This window comes from Myxocyprinus asiaticus, chromosome 10 (assembly GCF_019703515.2).
Source record: "Myxocyprinus asiaticus isolate MX2 ecotype Aquarium Trade chromosome 10, UBuf_Myxa_2, whole genome shotgun sequence".
In the NCBI taxonomy this organism is placed as follows: domain Eukaryota; kingdom Metazoa; phylum Chordata; class Actinopteri; order Cypriniformes; family Catostomidae; genus Myxocyprinus; species Myxocyprinus asiaticus.
In genome coordinates, this window is record NC_059353.1 from 10,219,502 (window position 1) to 10,244,003 (window position 24,502).

The 24,502-nt window shown below is 39.8% G+C and overlaps 1 protein-coding gene across 6 annotated transcripts in view; it reads left to right on the forward strand.

The window, feature by feature from the left end:
- dgkh (diacylglycerol kinase, eta) overlaps positions 1–24,502 on the forward strand; it is a 140,523-nt gene that overhangs the window by 78,245 nt on the left and 37,776 nt on the right. For all 6 annotated transcript variants that reach the window (XM_051708502.1, XM_051708504.1, XM_051708500.1 and 3 more), the window contains 9 exons: positions 8,988–9,094; positions 11,335–11,460; positions 11,546–11,648; positions 21,630–21,792; positions 21,951–22,059; positions 22,280–22,419; positions 22,520–22,598; positions 22,683–22,774; positions 22,882–22,981. In XM_051708502.1, coding sequence (XP_051564462.1) covers positions 8,988–9,094; positions 11,335–11,460; positions 11,546–11,648; positions 21,630–21,792; positions 21,951–22,059; positions 22,280–22,419; positions 22,520–22,598; positions 22,683–22,774; positions 22,882–22,981 — 1,019 coding nt within the window. The remainder of the gene's footprint in view (positions 1–8,987; positions 9,095–11,334; positions 11,461–11,545; positions 11,649–21,629; positions 21,793–21,950; positions 22,060–22,279; positions 22,420–22,519; positions 22,599–22,682; positions 22,775–22,881; positions 22,982–24,502) is intronic.

Consider the following 24,502-nt stretch of genomic DNA (forward strand, 5'->3'; position numbering starts at 1 on the left):
TTGACTTTGTTGTCCTTAAGCCATTTTGCCACAACTTTGCAGGTATGCATTTCCATTTGGAAGACCCATTTGTGACCGAGCTTTAACTTCCTGGTTGTTGTCTTGAGATGTTGCTTCAATATATCCACATAATTTTGCTTCCTCATGATGCCATCAATTTTGAGAAGTGCACCAGTCCCTCCTGCAGCAAAGCACCCCCACAATATGATGCTTCCTACCCCATGCTTCATGGTTGGGATGGTGTTCTTTGGCTTGCAAGCCTCCAAACATAACAATGGTCATTATGGCCAAATAGTTCAATTTTTGTTTCATTAAACCAGAGGACATTTCCCCAAAAAGTAAGATCTTTGTCCCCATGTGCACTTGCAACTGTAGTCTGGCTTTTTTATGGCGGTTTTGGAGCAGTGGCTTCTTCTTTGCTGAGCAGCCTTTCAGGTTATGTCGATATAGAACTTGTTTAACTGTGGATATAGATACTTGTCTGCCTGTTTCCTCCAGCATCTTCACAAGGTCATTTGCTGTTGTTCTGGGATTGATTTGCACTTTTCACACCAAACTACGTTCATCTCTAGGAGACAGAATGCGACTCCTTCCTGAGCGGTATGATGGCTGCGTGGTCTAATGGTGTTTATACTTGCATACTATTGTTTGTACAGATGAACATGGTACCTTCAGGCATTTAGAAACTGCTCCCAAGGATGAACCAGATTTGAGAAGGTTCACTATTTTTTTCTGAGGTCTTGGCTGATTTCTTTTGATTTTCCCATGATGTCAAGCAAAGAGGGCTTAAAATACATCCACAGGTACACCTTCAATTCAGTACACCTCCTATCAGAAGCTAATTGTCTGAAGACTTGACATAATTTTCTGGAATTTTCCAAGCTGCTTAAAGGCACAGTTAACTTAGTATATGTAAACTTCTAACCCACTGAAACTGTGATATAGTCGAAACAATCTGTCTGTAAACAATTGTTGGAAAAATTACTCAAGTAGATGTCCTAAACAACTTGCCAAAACTATAGTTTGCTAATATTAAATCTGTGGAGTGGTTAAAAAATTAGTTTTAATGACTTCAATCTAAGTGAATGTAAACTTCTGACTTCAACTGTATATAAAAATAAAGTTTATTATTATTAATTGTATTTATGATCTAATTTTTATTGGTATGTTTCCACCTGTTGTCGTAGATTGATTTTTAAGTCACTGTAAAAGGGGCTGGTGGAAGAAGTTGGAGAGAGTAAAATGTTTGGATTTTGAGAGGTGGTTATATAAAATCTTTTGACCACCTTGTTATTTTGTTTAGATTTTTGTTTTGTTTGAAGTGTAATTTGAATTTTGAAATATGTTTGATAAAAAAAAATGTTGTTTCAATAAATTAATTACATTTTTCAAAATCAAAATCGACCGGTAGAAGTGAAGTGCATGCCGATAAAATCACTGTTAATAGTAGCCATGATTTGTGTCAGTAGATGAAAAATTAATAATACTTAAATTTTCTTTTAACGGATTTTAATGGAGCCTACATTAAAATCATGATGAGAACCACATTCTACTTGTGTACAAAAGGGGCGTGTCACTCAACAAGGATGCGCACAGTTAATGTAAGTCCATATTTCTATTCAATTAGTTCAGCGCTTCTTAAACTATGGGTCGCATAGCCATACCTGTTGGGTCACGACATATTTTAATATACGTGTAATTATTTCCTTAGTAAAAGTAACTGAAATTCTTAAGAGCATATGCGCTCTGTTCAGTGCAGTCTTTCGTGTTGTTGCGCCTGCCGTGACTGTTTGATAGTCATTTGATAGACTTAGTCTCTCACTGCAATATCAAGCGAGGCGGAGGTGCGGTCAGGTGCGAAGGTGATGCAGCCAACAGGTCATTCCACTTGACATCATGACACAACGCTGTTATCGTGCACACTCGCCAAACAGAAAAATGACAAAAAGTATCAGAAAGAGCGAGGAGCGCCAACAAAACTTTATGTGGGCAAGTTCAAAGTTTTGATACACTCTTAATAAGATGACATCTCCTCACGCGACACCCGCAGGTCAAGAGAAAGCCGTGAAAATTCTGTCAGAACAAGACAAAAAGTTCAAGTCAGTCAGGAAAATAGATAAGAATTGTTGTAGCGGTGAAAATAAGCAGAAATATGCAAGTATTGTATCAAAGTGACATAAGTGAGTAGGTTGCTTACAAACAACCGCTCTGTACTGTGTGTCATGCAGTTTTTTTATAGTCCAATCCTTAAATAGAAAGACATTGTATTACGAATAATGGTCAGCTTGACACAAATTTATTGATCTTATCTGTTCTGTGTAAACTATTATTCACAAATGTATGAACCTTTTATCATGGCAACCATTATTTTTCTGCCAAAATACTATAGTTAGGTAGAACAGTATAAGGACAGGCGAGGAGGAGGCGGGAACCGGCTGAACAGTAAACCTAAACTTTAATGGTAAACTTAAAACCAACATAAAGAAACGTGCAGTGCAGCCGCGTGCATCTCTCTCTCTTTTGAACCGGCGTCTCCGGCCACCCCTTTATCTCGCTCTCCCGCTGATCAGCTGATTCAGCACCGGCCATGCTCCATAACGGCCTGGCCACGCCCTCATCCTCATCACATTAGGCTACTGCAATTATTGTTTCTGTAAAATTTGAAAATCATATATCACTTTCAAACTGTTTAAAATGCTTGCTGAGTCTTTCTGTCTTTTCCCTGACTAAAAGTTCCCACCAGGTTTGTTTATTTACAATACCTGTAGTAACTATGGTATTTTTTGGCAGAACTATGGTTGTCATGGTCAACATGGTCATGTCCAGTTCAAAATGGATGCAATTGATTTTATCAGTATTTTTTTGGAGTCTGTGAAAGAATAATGATTTCTGTAAGAGTCTGTCTATATCACAATTGTTTTATTTATAAAAAGAGTGAGTAAATCATAGAATATAGCAAATACAGCAAATGCCACGGTTTTGTAAGTGTGGGTCCCAGGTAAACACAATTTCTAATTTGGGTCCTGGCCCAAGAAAATTTAAGAACCCCTGTTTCAGTTCAGTGCATACAGCCCATTTACACTACCAAATTCTTATGAATGTGCTGTCTTTGTTTATACTGCTGGTGCTTGAAAGGGAATGTACTATATAATAGGACACAGAAGGTGCCGGAGAAGAACCTCAGAAGTAAATTGCACTTGACCCAGCCAACCCCACTTGCGCTTAGGAAAATACCAAAACTTCATGGCCATGCCCATTGACTTTGACACATACGTGGCGAGACGACTACTGTGACAGATGCAAGTGCAGTTTAGGTGACTTAATGAAGACTGGCAAACAATCCACAGAAAAATAGTGCAAGAATCTAAACAGGAACAGGCAAGGGTCAAGCGATCAGCAAACAAAATACCAGAGGCAAAGATAATTACACTAAAAAACCAGGAACTAAGTCAAAAACCAGTAAATATCAGGCAGAGAATATACAGACTTGGTAACATCTAAGACACAAGGAATAGAGCACATACTTTGTCAAGTGACTGTGGCTGAAATTGTCTTATAAAGGGTGTGTGTAACCACAATTCTGGTGATTGAGAACACTGCATTGTGGGAATTGGAGTCTGGGGTGGCCATGTTTGGAGGCTGTGTTGCTTGCTGGGAAATGGAGTCTCCCGCAATGCTCACTCTGGGAGCACTGCTTCTCCTGGGTCTCCCTCTGGGGCGAGGTCCTTGAGGCATAGCCTGGCGAAACGGGGCATGGAGCATGAGACCAGGACAGAGCCAGTAGCTAGAGAAGTGGCTCCGGGAAGGGAGGAGGGTCTGGCGGTTTAGGGGGTGACCACAGGGCAGGGACAGGAGGCGGCCACAGGGTAGAGGGGATCAGGGTCAGGAGGTCTGGGAGGCAGCCACAGGGCAGAGGGGACAGGGTCAGGAGGCCTGGGAGGTGGCCACAGGGCAGAGGGGAGAGGGTCAGGAGGCCTGGGAGGTGGCCACAGGGGACAGAGTTCTGGGCTGCGGCCGCTGGACAGGGTTCAGGTGGCAGGCTCGGGGCTCATGGCAACTTGGTATGGCGGGATAGGTGTGCCGACTTGAGATGGCGGGCCCGCTTGTCTAGGCATGTCAGGCATAGCGGCGTGGCATAGCAGGTGGGACAGCATGGCATGACAAGGCAGATGTGGATACATGGCATGATAAGGTAGACGTGGCTACATGGCAAGGCCTCTTGACTAGGCATGGCAGGCATGAGATGGCATGACGAGGTAGGAATGGCAGGCGTGGCAACATGGCATGACAACATGGCAAGGCAGGGCCTCTTGACTAGGCATGGCAGGCATGGTAACATGGCATGATGAGGCAGACGTGGCAACATGGCATGACGTGGCTAACATGGCATGACGAGGTAGGAATAGCAGGCTTGGTAACATGGCATGACGAGGCAGACATGGCAGCCGAGGCTTGTCTTGAGGGAGTAGCTGAGTCCCTCATCAGCTACTCCCACAGTAAATGGTGAACCACTTAGACACAGGGCAAAATCAATGTATTGTTCCAGATTCCAAGAAATTCCACCTCCTGGTAACATGGAATATAAAGGCTTGTTTACGCCCACATGAAAAAGGTCTTTCAGAGCCACATCATTAAAATCCTGTGCTCTGGCCAGCAAGGTGAAGTCTTCCACATATTCCTATATGGAATAGTTTCCCTGGTGTAACCACATGAGGCAAACTGCTGCATACATGTTCTGGGTGAAGTATTCTGTCAGAGACAACTACTGAGACAGCTGCAAGTGCAGGTTAGGTGACTTTAATGAAGACTGACGTACAATCCATAGAAACGTAGTGCAAAAATCTGAACAGGCATGGGTCGGGCCATCAGCAAACAAAATATCAGAGCCAAAGATACTTAAACTCAAAAACCAAGAACAAAGTCAGAAACCAGTAAATATCAGGCAGAGAATATACAGGCTTGGTAAAGTGTAAGACACAATGAATAGAGCATATACTTTGCCAAATGACAGTGGCGGAAAGTCTCTTATAAAGGGTGTTTGTAATTGCATGCAGGTGTGTAATCAGAAGTCTTGCGATTGAGAGCATTGCATTGTGTTGTGGGAATTGGAGTCCGGGGCGGCCATGTTTGGAGGCCGTGTTGCTTGCTGGGAAATGGTCACTGGGCTGACCTGACAGAATGAAGTGTGATGCTCTTAAAATAGGGCCCTATACTGTATCTTCTAGCAGAAGGATGTTAGTTAATGAATTTGCTTTTGTTTTTATTTTACTGAAGCTATAAGTCTGTGCTACGTTATGAATATCACTGCCTTTACGCCCTACTTTAGAAGTTTGTATCCTCTTATTTATATAACTATATTTCACTTATTGACAAACAGGAAGATTTTTTAATACTAATGCAACAAATTGAAGAGCAAAGAATGCAAATTAGGTTTGTAAATTATGCTTTTTATATTTTATCCGTATCACGCTGATTTGTGAACTACATTGTAGAATGAACTACAATTTTTCTGGCAAGCTTAATCTCTGTTTTTCATACGTTGCATATAGATTAATTGAAAAGTAAACATTAACAATGAAAACTTAGGATCAATTTGTTGCTGCCTTGATTCTTTAATTGACCCATCCCCAACTCAAAAAGCTTGAGCTTAGAGGAAATCCTGAGTTTGGGGTTGGACAATCTGTTTGTCAGACCAATGACACTGGGCATTGAAGAAAAACAAAAAACTAGAACCAAATGATTTTCATGATGTTTGGTTCTGTTAATGGTTCTGGAACTTCCATGGATCTTCATTTTGGATCTTCATTCATTTTCAGATGTGGACAGAACACTACTAAAATACTTCCTTTGAGTTGGACCTTTTCAGTGAATGAAGCGCGGACAGTGCAGGGTAGTCCAGTTCACAAAGAAATTACTTATCAGCCAGTTAATTTTAATGAATCACTCAAACAACTCTTAAATCAATCTCAAACTCCTCTGTCTAACTGCTCACTCACCCACTGAATCATTTGGTCAGTTAAAGATTTAAGAAAAGATTCGCTCACTGATCAGCAGGTCATTACTTTTGGTCATATACAACTGGAACAGAAAACTGCTGTTGTGCTGTATTGGCTTAATCAATGACAACCAATTGACAATCATTTTTCATTTGGTGATGCTTGTGGGGCAGAAATCACACACTTCATCTTAACTTTACAAAGGCCAGGGTTTAGAGAAAACACTTCCCCAAGTTGAGAGACTTGAAATTTAGAATGCTCAACGCTGCTTATATTTCACTTTGATTTCCTGCGCCAGCCAATCAATAAGGATTGATGTCAGACATAGGCCCCAACAAACGAGGCAAACTCGATATTTCTTACTCTCTAATTTGACGTAGACATCCTGTCCATTAGCAGCACATCGTAAACAGTCTTGTGTTCACTCAACATTACAACATTTTCTGTAAATGGTTTGCTAACAGCCCTGAAAATGATATTAGAGTGATTGATAGATGATTTGTTTTCAGACCCATGTGAAATGGTCTGAGAGTAGACCAGCTCTGATTACAAGGTGAGTGCAGAGCCAACGAGAGATGAAGCGCTCGCTGATTAGCGTTATGAATCCCTGGAGAGGACACTGTCTCTTGTCTACCGTCTGAGACTCTTGTCTCAATAGATGTGTCTCCTCATTCATAATTGAGAGACGCCATTGCAGAAAGTGGAAATTCCCAGCGTCCGACATACCACGAGTGCTAAGCTTCCTTTCCCGGAACAGAGCAAACACTCTCTGGTGGTAAGTCTGTGGCATCCCGGTTGGCTGGCCTTGGCTGCACTTAACGGGCACGGATGCATCGCAGCGCTGCCATGATTAGCCGTGTCACCACAATTCTGTGTAATCCTGTAAGACATTAGAAGCCCAACAGCATATGGTAGATTGGAGGCATAATGTGCTCAGATACTGAGATTGGCTCATTTAACTGGATTTGAGACTTTCTCTAGGGTGTGAACCTTGTACCATGGCCGCTGATTGAGAATTCAGAACTAGAACTGAATTGTTATTATTTTGTTTGATTCTGTTAACATTTCTGGAATATCAGCATTCTTCTACAGATGTGAATGGAGCACCATACTAAAACACTCTCAAGATCACATCCACACTTCCTGTATACATTTGCAGTTGAAAACTCATTGATTTTGCCATGTTTAAGCCTATCATAAATACTGGAATGGCTCTTTAAAATGCTCTCTATAACCACATACTTCAGAAATCTATGACGTTAGGAAACTCAAAACAAAGTGTTCAAATAAAAATGTATTAGTGTGCATGTAGCCTAACTGTGTTTCCTGCTAGTGATGTCTGACTCGTAAACAAATATTTCCTTTGAATTGGACCTTTCAGTGAATGAAGCACAACCCCAGTATTCCAATTCACATACAAATAAGCTATACGGCGGTTCTTTCTAAAGGGATAATTCACTCCAAAATGAACATTTTGACATCATTCACTCACTCTCATATTGTTAAAAACCTGCTTGACTTTCTTTCTTCCGTGGAAGACAAAAAGAGATGTCAGGAAGAATGCTAGCTTCGGTCACTATTCAGTTTCATTGCAAATTTTTTTCCAAGCACAGATGCCACTGCCATATCAAGCCACTTCCTGGTGGTCAACCCTGCAAATTCGTGTGTCAAAGTTCACCAAACTTGAATGGCAGATACATTTCCACTAAGATTAAACTATATTTCATGCGCGGAATTTTGCTGTGCATAGGTAAATGTTTACAGAGCCTAAAGTCATATGGGTTTTGGAACAACATGAGGTTGAATAAATAGAATTTTCAACTTTTTGCATACTATCGCTTTAATGAATCAGTCAAACAACTCTCAAATCAATCTCAAACTCCCCTGTCTATCAACTCACTCACTGAATCAGTTTGGCCAGTTAAAGATTTAACAAAAGACTCACTCAATCTATGAACTGGGCTACAAGCACAAGATGTTTTGTAGTTTTGCAAGTTGTAGCGACATCTGCATAGATTGCGGTCAGTGCCGGTCCTACGCCATTTGGCACCCTAGGCGAGACCCTCTAGTATAAGCACTTCAAACAATTCAGCCCGCACGTTAGACAAATTCTTTGAGAAGAATCGACTCAAAAGAGTGATTATCTCACGCATCGGGCATCTCACCAGTTCACGAACCCTGCGCTCATAAGTCTATGGCCGTGTTCACGATGGCATACTATCCATACTACTCTCACTGTTTTTGCCATACACAGATATATCAGAAACGGTTAGAATAGTATGGTAGTAAGGCATTTAGCACACAGTTTATATGTTCCGTGGAGGGCACTACAACACGTTATCGGAACACACAGGGCACATTTTGTTCGACACAGATTGAACACATGCTGAACTTGGCTCGGTAGATCAGTGCCCCTGAAGCGATGCCACCCTAGGCGGTCGCCTAATGGTTTGACCGGCCCTGATGGCTGAGTGATTTTATATTTGTAGGAATGGAGGTGGCCATGATAATGTGCTGAGGCATACTTTGTAGAGGAGGCAGCCAGCAAACCAATCAATCAGCCACTTAATTCTCCTTCTGGAAATGGCCAGATGAACATAGCTAATCTTATTAAACTTGCAATGCAATTTAATAGAGGAAATTAGTGCAGAACTGTCAGCCACTAGCATATTGGACCTCACCCACACTGGACAGTAGAGCACCTGGGTGGATCTGTGCTTGTTAGATCCATGAGAACTTGTTATTGGACTGTTAAAAAAAAAAAAAAAAATTCTGCACTTTTCAAGTACGTCTTTAATGCTCCCCTTCAGTTGAACAGCCGTATATATTGTGCTGTTTCATTTTGACTTGACTCAGGACGCAATTTCCAGATGTCTTTTATGACCTCATATTTCTTCTGTGAGAATGAAAACACTTGATTGCCATTATTGAAACTGCTCAAGGTTATTGCTTGCCAGACTCATAAACCATTTGCAAATTTCTCTTTTACAGTGTGTAAATTCAAGGCTCACAAAAGATGTGCAGTCAGGGCCACCAACAACTGCAAATGGACAACGTTGGCCTCTATCGGGAAGGACATCATTGAGGACGAGGATGGGGTGAGCATTTTACGACCACAGCTCTGGGCCGTCTTTTTAGCATTCAAAGAGAGCTGTGAGCTACGATCAAAAATGCTGTTATCATAGAGAGAGGTGAAAGGAAGATATTGTAAAGAGAATACCTCAAAAACAGACCAGAGTTGGACCTAACGAGTGATCAGGGATGGGTCACAAGGGTCAACTAATCGACTAGTCGTACAACAGCAAACTAGCTAAATAGTGAGTTCGAATATTTTAACAATTTATTTATTTTTATTTTTTTCAGTTTTTGTATTTTTATCAGTGCTGCTTCAATTAGCGTGAAGACAGCACGAAAAAAATAAATAAAAGACACACTAAGACTGTTAATAAATCTCTCATATTGCATATATTATTAGGAATGCACCGATCCGATACCTGGATCGATACTGTGTGTTAGTCATGTTTGTTACTGTCAAGCTCCAAAAATGACATAAAAGGACCATAAAAACACAATTAAAGTAGTTCATATGACTCATTTGCATTTTATTCAAAGCCACTTGAAGACGTGTGATAGCTCTGTGAATCGCAAAATTCTGTGTTTAATAAGTAAATATATAGTATGTGCAGCGCCAGCGCGTTAGTGAATGGCGCTGCTCTGTTGACACAAACACACACACACACACACACACATAAGCATGCAAACCGCTAGCACTCGCAGCTATTTTTAGCCTTCACGCGTCTGCAATATTTGAGCGCTACTCACGAACAACATCTCAGATGCAGATGCTCGGAAGTTCAGTTCACTTATAATATGCATTCAGAACGGCACCGGAGGTGCATTTTACCAGAATTTGAATTTGAATTTGACTACTGTGAACTTGCCTACAAACAGATACATACAGGACTTCCTGGAGAGTTTAGAATGTCAAAATAAAAGCCCAAGGGTTTTAAAGATAAAGGTGCACGATTGAGATTGAGACTTAAAAAATATTTAAGTTGAATGGGTTCCAAAAAATAACTGTGTGAATGAAAAGTTAGCTGATATCTTACAACTAAATCGAACAAAAAAGAGATCAAAGTCCAGATGCAAGTTGAAAAAATTTTGCCAAAAGAAAAAAAAGGCTTTTCTACTGATGACTTACACTGGAATTACTGTTAATTTTGTTGCTACATTATCCAGTATACTAGTTAATAATAAAGTGTTTCTTAATAAGCTATACATTTATATTGAAATAATGTGTAGTTAGAGGTTTGTGTTTCTTTACATATTAAAGAGCACCCAATTAGTTCCACACAAAAATGTAAAGATATTCTAAACTGATTATGCAAAAAAACAACGCTGATATCTGATCGGATGCCGATACCGAGACTTCCGGTATCGGAATCGGATCGGAAGAGAAAAAGTGGTATCGGTGCATCCCTATATATTATCGCAAGATATCACATTAGATCAACTTCTTATTTAGTAATTATAACAAGTTTTGTACTTCTTTTTTGAAAATATTTTAGAAAAATATTTTTTTATTATTGTTAGAAGGATTCATTGAGCTGAGCATATACTGGGCTAGTGGGGGGCACTCCTTGCAAAAACATTTTTAAATAGTAATAATTATGTAATAAATTAATAACCACTTGCTTGATCTAAACAAAATAGGTGTCATTTTAAAGCTTAGAATCTAGAATTTAAAATGTATATAGCTGATCCTACCAATTCTTAAATAATGCTTTTTAATTTGCTGACAAATTACAGAACTGTTTTGTTCTCAAATTATTCCAAATTTGTAATTGCAAAAATTATATTCAGAATTAGTATAAACATAAAAAAGATGAGCCATGTGTTGTAAAGGTCTCAATTAGTAAAATGCAATGAGCAAATTTGTTTCACTCGGAGGCCAGAGTGCAGTGAGTATTAGTGTATGAAATTCCCACTGACACACATACAGTAAATATAATGAACAGAAGTGTCTTTTTGTAATGTTTTCTCTTATTACTTCCTGAAACATACATATAACATAGACAATGACATATCGTAACTTACAGCAGACTATCCCGATTCAAACGAGCCCAAACAATATGATAAGTAGATTTTGAAATGTTCCTCAAAGAGTCTACATGGAAAGACGATGCACAAAAGGGCGTTCAAGGGCGTGTGTGTGTGTGTGTGTATGTGTGTGTGTGTGTGCACATGTCTGAGGACTTCGAGTATGCAAACACACATCCACATATTGAATGTGCTCATCTAAAGTGATAAACTTTTTTGTTAAACTTCATTCCTATAGATTGCAATGCCACACCAATGGTTGGAAGGCAACCTACCGGTCAGTGCCAAGTGTGCCGTTTGCGACAAAACTTGTGGCAGCGTGCTGCGCTTGCAGGACTGGCGTTGTCTGTGGTGCAAGGCCATGGTAAGGACTACATATCCCAGAATTCCTCATGACTATTTGAGTTCAGATAGATTGTGACGTCTAATAGCCGTCTGTGCTTTGACAGGTGCACACGGCGTGCATGGATCTCTACCCGCGCAAATGTCCCCTGGGCCAGTGCAAAGTGTCCATCATCCCCCCTACTGCCCTCAACAGCATTGACTCAGATGGTAAGACTCTTTAGTTACTGTTTTTTTAGAAATGCTAAAATGATTTGTTGACCTATCCAAGGTTTTAATTTTCAAAAGATTTCATGAGTGATAATCCTATTGGCTTATATAGTGCTTTATACTGTATACACACGTACATATTTTAATCATTTTATTTTTTCCCCAGAAGTCCACTTACAATTTTTTACGTCATAATTTAGGTTTTCATTACCATTTTCCACCTTCTGAACCTCTCTAATGGGCCGTTTTTGGTTGCTGTGCCTTTAAGACTTTTATGTCGCCCCCTTGCATGTGAAATGAGCAACAGCGCTTTGCTGCACATACTCGTGAGTTGCGGGTTTGCTGTTGGATTGAATATAGTTTTTAATAAACCTAAAATAAAAGTTAATAATAAACATACAATCCCTAACAATGGGATCCTTCGAAAAGATGTTGGACTAGGGGAGTTTTGAGTTTAAAAAGTTGCAGTATGTTTTCATAATGCAACGTATGTCAATTTCTAAATGATGAGGGTTGCTAAGGATGGATGATTGCCTGCTTGAATGCATATGCATGTTTCCATTCCAACCTACTCTGGAAATTTTGTATGATTATTAATGCATGTGTTTATGTGAAGTGGTGGGAGGAGCACAGGTGGAGGACTGCTGTAGATGGAGCTTATTATCTTCGCTAATTCCCTGCTTGCATGAAGAGCAATATCTTTTCCATTACACCTCTGACCTCGTGAAATTTAATCACACATATAGGATGTGTTCTCTCCCCTTGAGAAACACTCTGCACTAATGTTCCTTCACTTTCACTCTCTATCTCTCTGGCGTGTGGAAAGTCACTTTCCCCCAGAGCGTTTGTCCCGGCACATGTAAACATAACAGCTTCTGGTGGACCATGGGCTCGGAAAATTCAAAAGGAAAGCAAACAATAACACTCGCCCATCCCCCGTACCCTGTCTGCATTATTAACCTGCTGCTGAGGATTCATACCTTCCCTGTTTGCTCAGTCAACCTGTCTTTGAGCATATGCCACCAGGGAAACTGCCCTGAAATTTTTCCAAGAAATTGCACATTTTCTTTATTGCCACTATATGGAAGCTATTTAGATCCAACTCGTGCTCAACAATATGGAGAAGTTGTAAAAATGGCTTAATGTGTCTGAAATTTGGAAAATGATTGAAGATTGAAAACATGATAAGAGATTCAAATTGGTCAGTTGATAGGAGATTGAATTCAAAACATGGCTTGAAAACATGGCTTGAAAATCCAGCTTAAGATGGTAGCTGTGTTTTGGTACATAGTAGTTGGTTTCATGCTGGTCTAAGCTGTCCATTAGCTGGTTGACCAACCACCATCTTCTAAAACATGATGTTTTATGAATGAGGCCCAATGTGAGTAGCACAGCTTAGATAATTTTGCCTTGGAATAATTTGATGGGAAATGTTTGTGTTCATACTGAAATCTCTGACTTTAAATTGCAGTCTTTGGTATCTTGGCAAATCTGAGACATTGCAGCAAGGCAGCTTTCCACCTAGCCACGTGTCTGTGAAGCCAGACCTTTGTGAGTGCTGAGGACATCCACTTTTGATGAGGACCTTAAAGCCCCTCTACCTTTAATTAGAGGACCACATATAGAGATTAGTTGCGGCCAGGCAGAAATGTCATGAAAATCAATGGCTCTGATATATTTTTGGATTGCTTTGTGGTTCCATTAATTGGCGGTTTAAAATAGATGAAAGTAGTGCTGGTAGAATAACACGAATTGGAGCCTTAGATTAAGCTACTAAAGCAGTAGACAGAGGGATGAGAGGAGAAAGAAAGTGTGAGAATGTGATGGGCAAAGTCCTCTCAGTTCCTCACGTGTAAGGAATCCCTCTGCCTCAGCGCTATGTGGCGGAGAGCGCTGCATCTTATTTGGCTGAGGGCTTCCTTTGGCACGTGCTGGAGCTTCGTGACTCAATCTGCCTCAGCCTGCCTACACGAGAGAAAGGGTAAGGGGAGAAGGGCTTCTGTTCAACCCAAAGGGGTCTACTGAAACACATCCACCCACACATTAGTGTCTGCTTGAAGCCACATGGAGAACACGCAAAACCCTTGCTTGAGGGCAACTGTCAGTTGCACTTACACTCATGCATTCTTACAGCCATGTACATGAGCATAACGCAATATACACAGACACATACAGGTACACAGAGATGAATTGTGTATGCATGTGCACATGCAGAAAAGTGTTCATACAATGAGAGACAGAAATGTGAACATCTAAATCGTGCATATGGTGAATCTCGTAAACACTGCAGGTTACTGCTTGCAGCTACTGGCCTGTTCAGCGACTGTTTACTGCACATGCTGCATGCATACACGTGATCACCCTGATGGCGAGCACGTTTGATGACAGATCTTCACTCAGCTGGACTCTAATGAAGACTAAGTCATAGTGCAGGAGTATTTACACACTATAGTACACATCATCTCCAGTTAAAACATGTTAGATGGTTTGTGTTTCTTTTTCACTCCTTTCTCTGTGATTCAGTCTTGTCAAGAAAACTGTTCCTAAGCAACATGGACTCAACGAAAAATCTCACCATTATCTTTTTTTAGAGTGCATTTGCTGGTATTGGCCATTGTAGTTCCTGTAGCTCAACTACTAGAGCATTGCACTAGCAAAGCAAGGTTTGATTTATTTGTTCGATTCCCAGGGAAGGCATGAACTGGTAAAACCTCTATTCTAAAGTTATGTTACAGTGTTAATTTTCAGTTTTTTTATAGTTGTAATTTTGACGAAAATGTCATTTAAATTTAGTCAGTATTTCAGAATCAGAATGAGCTTTATTGCCAAGTATGCTTACACACACAAGGAATTTGTCATGGTGACAGAAGCTTCCAGTGCAAAGAGAATGCAACCGGGGGTCACGTGACGCCATGCAAGAAGCAGACGTGTGAGCTACGAGCTCTGCGCACTTTGCTAAATTTTTTATTATTTTCATGTTATAATCTAGTGAAATTTGATACACCCAGTTACACATTTGCTCTTTGAGGCAAAACATGGCAAAGAAGTCAAAATTTTAACATTAAAAGACACTTACATGTTCAGGATGAAAGCCCCGACAGGCCTACCGACCGGGGACTCGATTTGGATGGCGCGGCGGGAGAGGTGATCCAGCATCAGTTGTCCAGTCTGAGACAGTTACAAGAGTGACTGATATTGAGAGACGAATTGATTTTCTGGAATCTTCGGAGAAGGAATTAACCGCTAATCTGCCCGCGACCAAAGTTGATTTGGAACATCTCCTTGAAAAGCTTGAAGATCTTGAGAATAGAAGCCGCAGGAATAACGTTCGAATTGTTGGAATTCCTGAGCATGAGGAGGGCAGAGATATGGTGAAATTCCTGGATGAGCTTTTCCCGAGTCTGCTCGACATAACAGGCCATAAAACTGGAAATCGAGCGAGCTCACAGAGTCCCAGCTCACGGATTTGCTGAGGGAGATAGGCCCCGATCGATTCTGGCCAGATTCTGAGATCATCCGATAAAGAACTTGTGTTGCACCAGGCGAGGAGCAAAGGGAAGCTTTCTTGGAAGAACCATAATATTTTCTTGTTCCCGGACTTTGCGAGTTCGACAAGAGTTAAATGCGATCGGTTCAAGGAATGTAAGAAACTCTTACATCAGCAAAAGATCACTTTTGCTCTGATGTATCCGGCCAAACTGAGAAAAGTATACATGTCCCAATCAGTCAATGTCTTTTATTGAATCAATGGGTGAGTAAACCATTGGGTGTTTCTCATGTGAGTGGGTCGACTCGCTGTACTTACTCTGGCTTTTGAGGAAGCTGGGCGTCATTTTGGTTTCTTTTTTCTTTTTACGTTGGCTCCGCCGAGCGGCTGGAGCTTGTTTTGTGAATAACACTTTTCCTTAAAGAAACTTTTGCATTGACGAAAGATTACTTTTGCATTGAAGTTCCCAGCCAGTTTGAGAGTGGACACTACGGATGACCGCAAAATATCTACATGCTCACACAAAGGATGTCTTTTATAAAGTTGACGGATTGTGTAAATCATGGTATATACTTTTATGCGGCCTCCGAGTGAATTGACTTGATCATCCGGGGAACCGGGATGCCGGTTTTGTTTCTTTTTGTATTGGTTCCGCCTAGCAGCTGGAGCTTGTGCTATTGAATAACACTCCTTTGGAACAGCTGTGGATTAATCTGTTCATTCTTCGTGCTTATTCCTACTGCTGGCTGGAGTTTGTTTTGTTGAGTATTTTTATGGGACATTGGAATGATTACGTCATCTGTTGAACTCATAACAGCCAGCTCACTGAACATATGTTCATTCTTCCTATTGGCTGGGGTTTATTTTACAAAGTATTTTCTGTTATGTAATTTTGCCTCACAAATTTATGAGGCAAAATTGAGCAATCCGATGGCAAAGTTGTCGTGGGGGCTCGTGGTCGTTCATGGACCTTTTGAGTTTGAGGGATTGTCGCAGGTTGGCGCTTTCATGCGCGGGGTTAATGCGCACATTTTTCTTTTTTCTGTTTGTTTTTTTCGGGGGGAAGTTCGGAGTTTGATTGTTTCACTAATGGAGAATGTGGTCTGTATAATTTTGTTTTTGACACACAATTTATTTTTTCTACTATATCAAAATGTCAAATGTTAATATGAGTGTACTATCTCTCGCCACATGGAATGTAAATAGGTTGGGGCACCCCATAAAAAGAAGGAAGGTTATTACTTTTCTTAAACGTAAGAAATATGATATAGTGTTTCTTCAAGAAACACATCTCTCCCCGCAGGAAGCTGAAAAATTTGGGAAGATATGGGGTGGACATGTTTTTTTTAGTGCTGGCTCAAGTAAGAGCAAGGGAGTCATTATATTGATTAATAAACATCTTCAATTCAAATGTCTCAAACAGACTAAAGATAAATTAGGGAGAGTCATTATTGTTTTAGCTGAAATTCAAGGGCAAAGGTTGATTTTGGATAATTTTTACGCACCTAATGCTGATGATCAGGGCTTTTTTATAGATCTTGAAGGGATGCTGCAAACCGCTGGTACCCCTCATGATATAATATTGGGAGGAGACTTTAATCTTTTGATGGACTCGGTCCTTGATCACAGTGAAGCAAAAGTGTGTAAACCCCCTAGAGCAACATTGATGCTTCACAGGATGTGTAAAAATCTTGGTCTTACAGATATTTGGAGACTTTTGAACCCATCTGGTAGGGACTATACTTTTTTTTCATCAGTCCATAAGATTTATTCTAGAATAGATTTTTTTTTAATATCCAAATCCCTCATTTCATCTGTTGTTGATTGTTAAATTTGAAACATCTTAGTCTCAGATCATGCCCTGGTGAGTTTAGAGATGTTGCCATGTACAGAGAAAAAGAAATCATATAGTTGGCGCCTTAATGTGTCCCTTTTGCAAAATCCTGATTTCCAACAAATGTTAAAGACTGAAATCAATGTTTATATGGAGACCAACTGGTCCTCAGTATCCTCTGTGGGCGTGGCTTGGGGGGCACTTAAGGTGGTTCTTAGGGGTCGGATCATACAGTATGCCTCATTCATCCAAAAATCCAAAGCACGAGAACTCGTGGAGTTGGAAGGAAATATTAAAAGTGCAGAGGCAGAGCTGAAGCGTCGTATGTCAGCTGATGACCTCAGAGAATTGACCCAATTGAAATATAGATATAATAAATTTTTTTTGCAGAAAGTGGAGTTTTAGTTATTCAGGGCAAGACAGTCATACTTTGAGTCGGGGGACAAAGACAGGAAGCTTTTGGCTAGATATATAAAGCAGAGAGAGTCTCTTTCTATCATACCCTCAGTGAAATCTGCTGGTGGTGAAATTTTTACCTCAGCCATTGATATTAATAATGCCTTTAAAGAATTCTATCTTGATCTTTATAGTTCCACGTCTTCGTCTACTGATGAAGTGATTAGAAACTTTGTGGAACCATTAGATCTTCCTAAACTGACAGTTGAGCAAAAAAAACTCTCTTGATTCTGAGATAACTCTGGAGGAGCTTGATGAGGTAATTAAGTCCCTACCTACTGGCAATTCTCCGAGGCCAGATGGTTTTGCCACAGAATTTTTTAGATCCTTTGCTACAGAACTGGCTCCACTTTTGTTAGAAGTTTATACTGAATCATTAAAGAATGGAAAGCTTCCTCCAACCATGACACAAGCCCGGATCAGTCTGATTCTTAAAAAGGACAAAGATCCAAGCGAGTGTAAAAGTTACCATCCAATCTCCCTGATCCAACTAGATATAAAAATTTTGGCTAATCGATTAAGTAAAGTTATGACATCTCTTATACATATAGATCATGTGGGGTTTATTTGGGGCCTCAGCTCTTCTGATAACATCAGGCGTCTCATTAATATCATGTGGTCTGTAGCGAATGATCAGTCTCCGGTCGCTGCCATCTCACTTGACGCCGAAAAGGTGTTTGATATGGTAGAATGGGATTATCTTTTTAAGATTTTGGAAATATACGGGTTCGGGAGTACATTTATTGGTTGGATTAAGTCACTTTATAGATACCCTGTAGCAGCGGTACAAACAAATGGATTAATTTTAGATTATTTTACTCTGGATAGGGGCACTCGGCAGGGTTGCCCTCTTTCCCCATTATTGTTCTGTCTTGCCCTGGAACCATTAGCAGCCACGATAAGAAAGGAGGATGATTTTCCAGGGGTGGTGGCGGGAGGTGTGGCACATAAGCTTCTGCTTTACGCAGATAATATTTTATTATTTGTCTCTGAACCTACTAGATCTATGCCTTGCCTCCACAGAATTATTAATTGCTTTTCCAAGTTCTCAGGATACAAAATCAATTGGGCTAAATCCAAAGCTTTGGCTCTGACAGCAAACTGTCCAGTAACAGCTTTCCAGCCGGGCGCCTTCCAGTGGCCCAAACAGGGCATTAAGTATTTGGGGATTTTATTCCCAGCAAATTTGTCTGATTTAGTTAGTGTTGATTTTGACCCTTTAATAAAAAGGTTTTTGAGCAATGTGGGCAGGTGGGCTTCATTACATTTATCGATGATTTGGAAGGTTAATGTTATTAAAATGAATTGTATTCCAAAATTTAACTACCTGCTACAATCTCCCCCTCTCTTATTTCAAGCAATTTTATAGCATAGCAAAGTCCTTCATTTGGAATGGTAAACGTCCCAGATTGCATTTTAATAAGTTACATAGGCCGATAGACAAAGGTGGGCTTGGCCTACCCAAGATTTTGTTTTATTACTATGCGTTCAGTCTCAGACATTTGGCTCATTGGTCACTTCCACCTGAGAGAGCCCCTCCCTGGTTTGTTATTGAACAGGCAGTTCTTGCCCCTATTTTGCCAATACAAAGCATCTCTATCAAACTAATCGGAAAAGTTAAGTTACACCCCGTTATTTCGCATTTACACTCGGTATGGACTAAAGAGTCCAGATTGTTTAAATTGGACACTTATTTGAATGTTGCCTCGAGCACATGGCAGAACCCAAGATTGTGTATTGGCAAGTCCCCTTTCTGCTGGCCAGAGTGGATTGTGAGGGGGGTTGCTACACTCTGTGACCTATATGAAAGTGGTGTGTTGAAATCGTTTGAAAACTTGGTCCAACATTTTGAGATCCCCAGACCTCAGTTTTATAGGTATTTACAACTGCGCCACCTGCTTTGTACTATTTTTGGGAGTAGCACACATCCCCCTAAGTAGGCAGATGCTTTGGGAGAGGTGATTGCGGCTTTTGGAAAAGGTCATGAGGCATCAGTGTACTACTCCCTGCTAATTCAGAGTCTGGGGGATGGAGCCTTAACTTCTCTCAAGAGAGTATGGGAGAAAGATTTCAACTTGGCATTGGAGGAAGGAGTGTGGGCTAAAATTCTTAAAAACGTTAAGTCTGCATCTAGAGATGCAAGGGTGTGTCTTATACAATTCAAAATTTTGCATAGATTTTATTGGACCCCCTCTAGACTGTATAGGCTTGGTCTTAAAGACACACCCACCTGCTGGAGATGCCAATCGGAGGATGGAGACATGGCCCATGTTTTTTGGTGGTGTGTCGAGATCCAGAAATTCTGGTCGATGGTTCAGAACATTGTGTGCGACGTGTTGGGCACTCGGTTTCATTTTGCCCCAGACTTTGTGTTCTGGGCGATGGGGCGGTCATCAATGTGGGGGATGGCCATATTTAGAACTGGGTTCTGACCTGTGTGATGATCTCCAGGCAAGTTATTTTGAGGGGTTGGAGGTCAGCTGGTGCACCCCCATATCCGGAGTGTTGCACGGAGATGGGGAGGGTAGCAACTTACGAGGAGGTGTCATTGGGAAGACGGGTTGATTTAGATTTGTTTGTCCAGAAATGGGGGAGGTATTTGGAATTTCTGGGGGGCTCTCGGGTGTGGAGAGAGTATTGTAGTATAGTTTTTAAGTGAGTATGATTATTATGTGTATATAGGTATGTGTATGTATGTATGTATGTATATATATATATATATGTGTGTGTGTGTGTGTGTGTGTGTGTGTGTGTGTTTTGTTATTATAAGATTTAATAAAAAAAATTTAATTACAAAAAAGAAAATGTAACCATATATACATGCAAACAAACATATACATTTAAACATATATACATATAGTGACAAAAAATAAAATATAACAGATAAATAAAAGAGAAATATACAATAGAGCAATAATGTTGTTCGAATATTTTATATACAGATATACAGATATGTGCAGGTGATGTAATGTATTGAAGAAGAGGTATGATATGTTAAAAAATATAAATGAAAAATAGATAGAAGTAGGAATGGATGGATTGAATATTGCACATGGTTGTATTGACAAAAAGGAAAGTATTTAGGGGCAGTTTTAACTGTTCATGAGGTGGATGGCCTGAGGGAAAAAACTGTTCCTGTGCCTGGCTGTTCAGGTGCTCTGTAGCGCCGGCCATAGGGCAGCAGTTCAAAAAGGAAGTGTGCTGGGTGAGTGGGGTCAAGAGTGATTTTACCAGCCCTTTTAGTCACTCTGGATGTATACAGTTCTAGCAGGGTGGGAAGGGGAGGGCCAATAATCCTCTCAGAAGTTTAAACTGTCCTTTGAAGTCTTCTGATGTCTGACTTAGTAGCTGAACCAAACCAGACAGTTATAGAAGCGCATCATGTCATAATCATTCATTTTAGTCAATTTTTACTGATAGAATTTTAACCGACAATAATAACATTTAGTTGACAATAATGTGCAAAATACAAAAACATGTACCAAACTGTAACAGACCTAACTTGAACCAAATATTCAAATATTTTTAAAAATGGATAAACTACTTACAATTATTTAAACATGTTGTAAACATATTAAAGATTAATATGTTTAAAAATAAGATTACCGAAAACCAGAGCTCCTGAAATAATAGCATATAATTTAGCTCAAGCGTGAAAATTGTTCTTTCTTAAAATAAATAAATAAATAAATAAATATTATATATATATATATATGTATGATATTTTTAAAGAAAGAAAAATCTAGAAAGAATACATTCAAATACAAAATATATACAAATATATACTGTAGCTTCCTCACGCAACACATGCAGCACACTTGAGTTGAGTTGGAGTTTGCCATTAGCATGTTGCTAAGCTAACTAAACATTACTCTAATAAGCATAAAAAATACAGATTGCCAGTTTTCCAATAAATAGATTTTTACAATTGATTGTATTTTTACAATAAGTCAGTTTTATAATAAAACTGTTTTTTACCATTTAATTCAATCACATGAGGTGTCTTAGAAGGCAACATAATTATGAGTGCACCTATTATGCCTTTTTAAAATCCTGCCTATGCTGAAAGCGCATATACTATTTCATAAATGTGCTGTCATTTTCTTTGGAAGAAAGTATAAAGGTAATGTAAAATGTATATTAGACCAAAAAAAAAAAAATCAAAAAAAAGATTATAATCCTTTTCAATATTTTTTGGTGACAGGTTTCTGGAAGGCCAGCTGTCCTCCATCATGCGCTAGTCCACTCCTTGTGTTTGTCAACTCTAAAAGTGGCGATAACCAAGGTGTGAAATTCCTGCGTCGCTTCAAACAGCTGCTCAATCCTGCCCAGGTCTTTGACCTGGTCAACGGTGGACCTCACTTGGGGTAAGAACAGGTCTCAAAGTGGGATCTATTTAAGCAAATCAATGTATTTTGCTTGTTTTGTTGTTTTTACTTTGTGAATACAAAATATGATCTCACATTTTACCCTTATTTTAGTTCTTTGTGACATTTCTGTTCAATTGTATCTTTTTCTGTTTAAGCCTTCGATTGTTCCAGAAGTTCGATAACTTCCGAATTCTCGTATGTGGTGGAGATGGAAGTGTTGGTTGGGTCTTGTCTGAAATCGATAAACTTAATCTTCACAAACAGGTGACTGAAAATCACAGTAATACACCATGTATTTTTTCCTTTCCACACTGAACATGAAAATGCTGTTCCACATGACACAATCACAAATGTTCCAGATATTTTATGGGCCACTATTGCTTTTATTGCTTGTCGTTTTAACACACGTTGCGCCTGGTTAAGACACAATGCTAGAGCATCTCTTTGAACAGACTCTCTCTCTCACTCTCTCTCTGGTTGACAGTGCCAGCTGGGCGTGCTGCCGCTGGGCACTGGGAATGACCTGGCACGGGTGCTCGGTTGGGGCCCGTCATGTGATGACGACACTCAACTCCCTCAGATACTGGAGAAGCTGGAGCGAGCCAGCACCAAGATGCTGGACAGGTAAAGAGTGCATATTAGCATGTGATCATAAGCACGTCATGCGTATAATACTATATGAGTGGCATTGGCTAAAGCTACAGCTGCCCTCTGCTGTTTACAGGTGGAGTATTATGACGTATGAGATAAAAATACCTCCCAAACACAGCTGCCCCACCACACCTGAAGAGGCAGAAGGCCAGGTAGGTTCATTTAGACTCAGATTTTACTCTCCTTTTATTCCCATCCATAATGTGAATATGCCATGTGATATGTATGTGTTTTAGTTTCAGATCTCTTCTTATGAGAATTCAGTGGCTGCTCATCTCACAAAGATCCTGAATTCAGATCAGCACTCAGTGGTCATATCTTCATCTAAGTGAGTCCTCTCACACCATACAGTGTTTATTCCATCACTAAGTAAAAAAAAAAACCCCAAAAAAACAGAAACAGCACTAAAGACACTTGTCCTCTTTTCTCCTGCAGGGTCTTGTGTGAGACAGTGAAGGAGTTTGTAGCTAAAGTGGGGAAGTGTTATGAGAGAAGCACTGACAGCACAGAAGAAGCTGAAGCTCTGGCCCTCAATGTGAGTCTGTGCTGTCTGACCCCATTATATTTACACATTTGTATTTTTGAATTATGACTGTAGAGACATCTGTTATTAAATTATTATAGCAACGATTAGCAATCTTGTTTTTCCCAATTATAGGTGAGGTCAATATCTAGTTTCTCTCAGATATTTTCCATTATTCTGTCATAAGTTTCCTTCATAGTGAATTAAGAAATAATGAGAACATGGCACAGCTAGGGGTGGGTCTGTATATATATCACTGTATGAGTAATTTAAAATCACAGTAACATTATATATCACAGTATATTTATTTTTACTGGAAATTCATTAAATAGTTTATATTAAATAACAATCTGGCCATTTTTGCGTAATCTAGTAAATTACATTACACACATTACCTACATTGTGAATACTTTCCAAATATGTTGTAAAATAGCCAGTGTAAAACATTGTACAAAAGACGATATATGCACACCTGTGACCACATATCAATTGAGTTCATATTTTGCAACATTGCTCAGCTACTGGAAACATCAGCTTCACATTATGCCTAACAACACTGTATAGCTGCCCAGCCCCTAGGAAGTGTCATCAATAAACTTCTCCATTTCCCTCAGATTTAATTTCAGATGCATTTTTATAGTTGCTTGATGAAGCCAACATACTTTGTTTAGGGTTTTTTCAAAATCTCTAAACAGAGATCAATTTTTAACTTCTCCTAGAGCTTTCAAGTTTAGTAAAATCAAACAAACATGCTAGACAAACACACAGCACGTGTCACCATGCTACATCCACCAAACTCGGCACAGACCTGCAGACTGTTCTGGAATACTGTGCTGTTTTTTCGAACTGATCGGACTCACAGTTTTTGCACAGCGGAACAATCGGAAAAATCCCAAAGACTTGCATTGATCTGTCTATCCATCCATCCATCCATCCATCCATCCATCCTTCTGATTATCTATATGACAGTTTGTCTCAACAAACTTTACCTCTCTAGTTTACCTTTATTAGGGCATATGTTTTCTAATCATATAAAAAATAATGACAGACACTTTTTAACATACATTCTCTATCTGAATAATTCAATCTTATGTTTTATGCTACAATTTTCAAACCAAGTCCTATAATAGAATATGAAGAAATGTATCAGATATTACATATAAAAAACAGAAAAACTGAACATATTGAATTTTTGGGGCATTTTTGCCCTGAGCTCCCAATAATTTCACATCTCTAAAGATCCGTTCACACCGCAGGCGGCATGTCGCTAGACTTTGCGATCTGTGTTGCTGGTGAGCGTTTCTACTGCTGCTGCCACTGTAATGTTATTGGTGGATTGTAGTGATGAGAAGTCTGATTCATTTCTGCAAACCTGTTCTTTCAGACAGTTCGTTTCCATCAAAAACCGATTCAGCAGTTCTTTTACGTCATCATGTAATGATGTCTCTAGCATGTAATTCTAACATCCCGGAGTCATGGTTTTCACATTCAAACATTTAAATAAAGCCAAACATGAATGCACATTGCTGAATA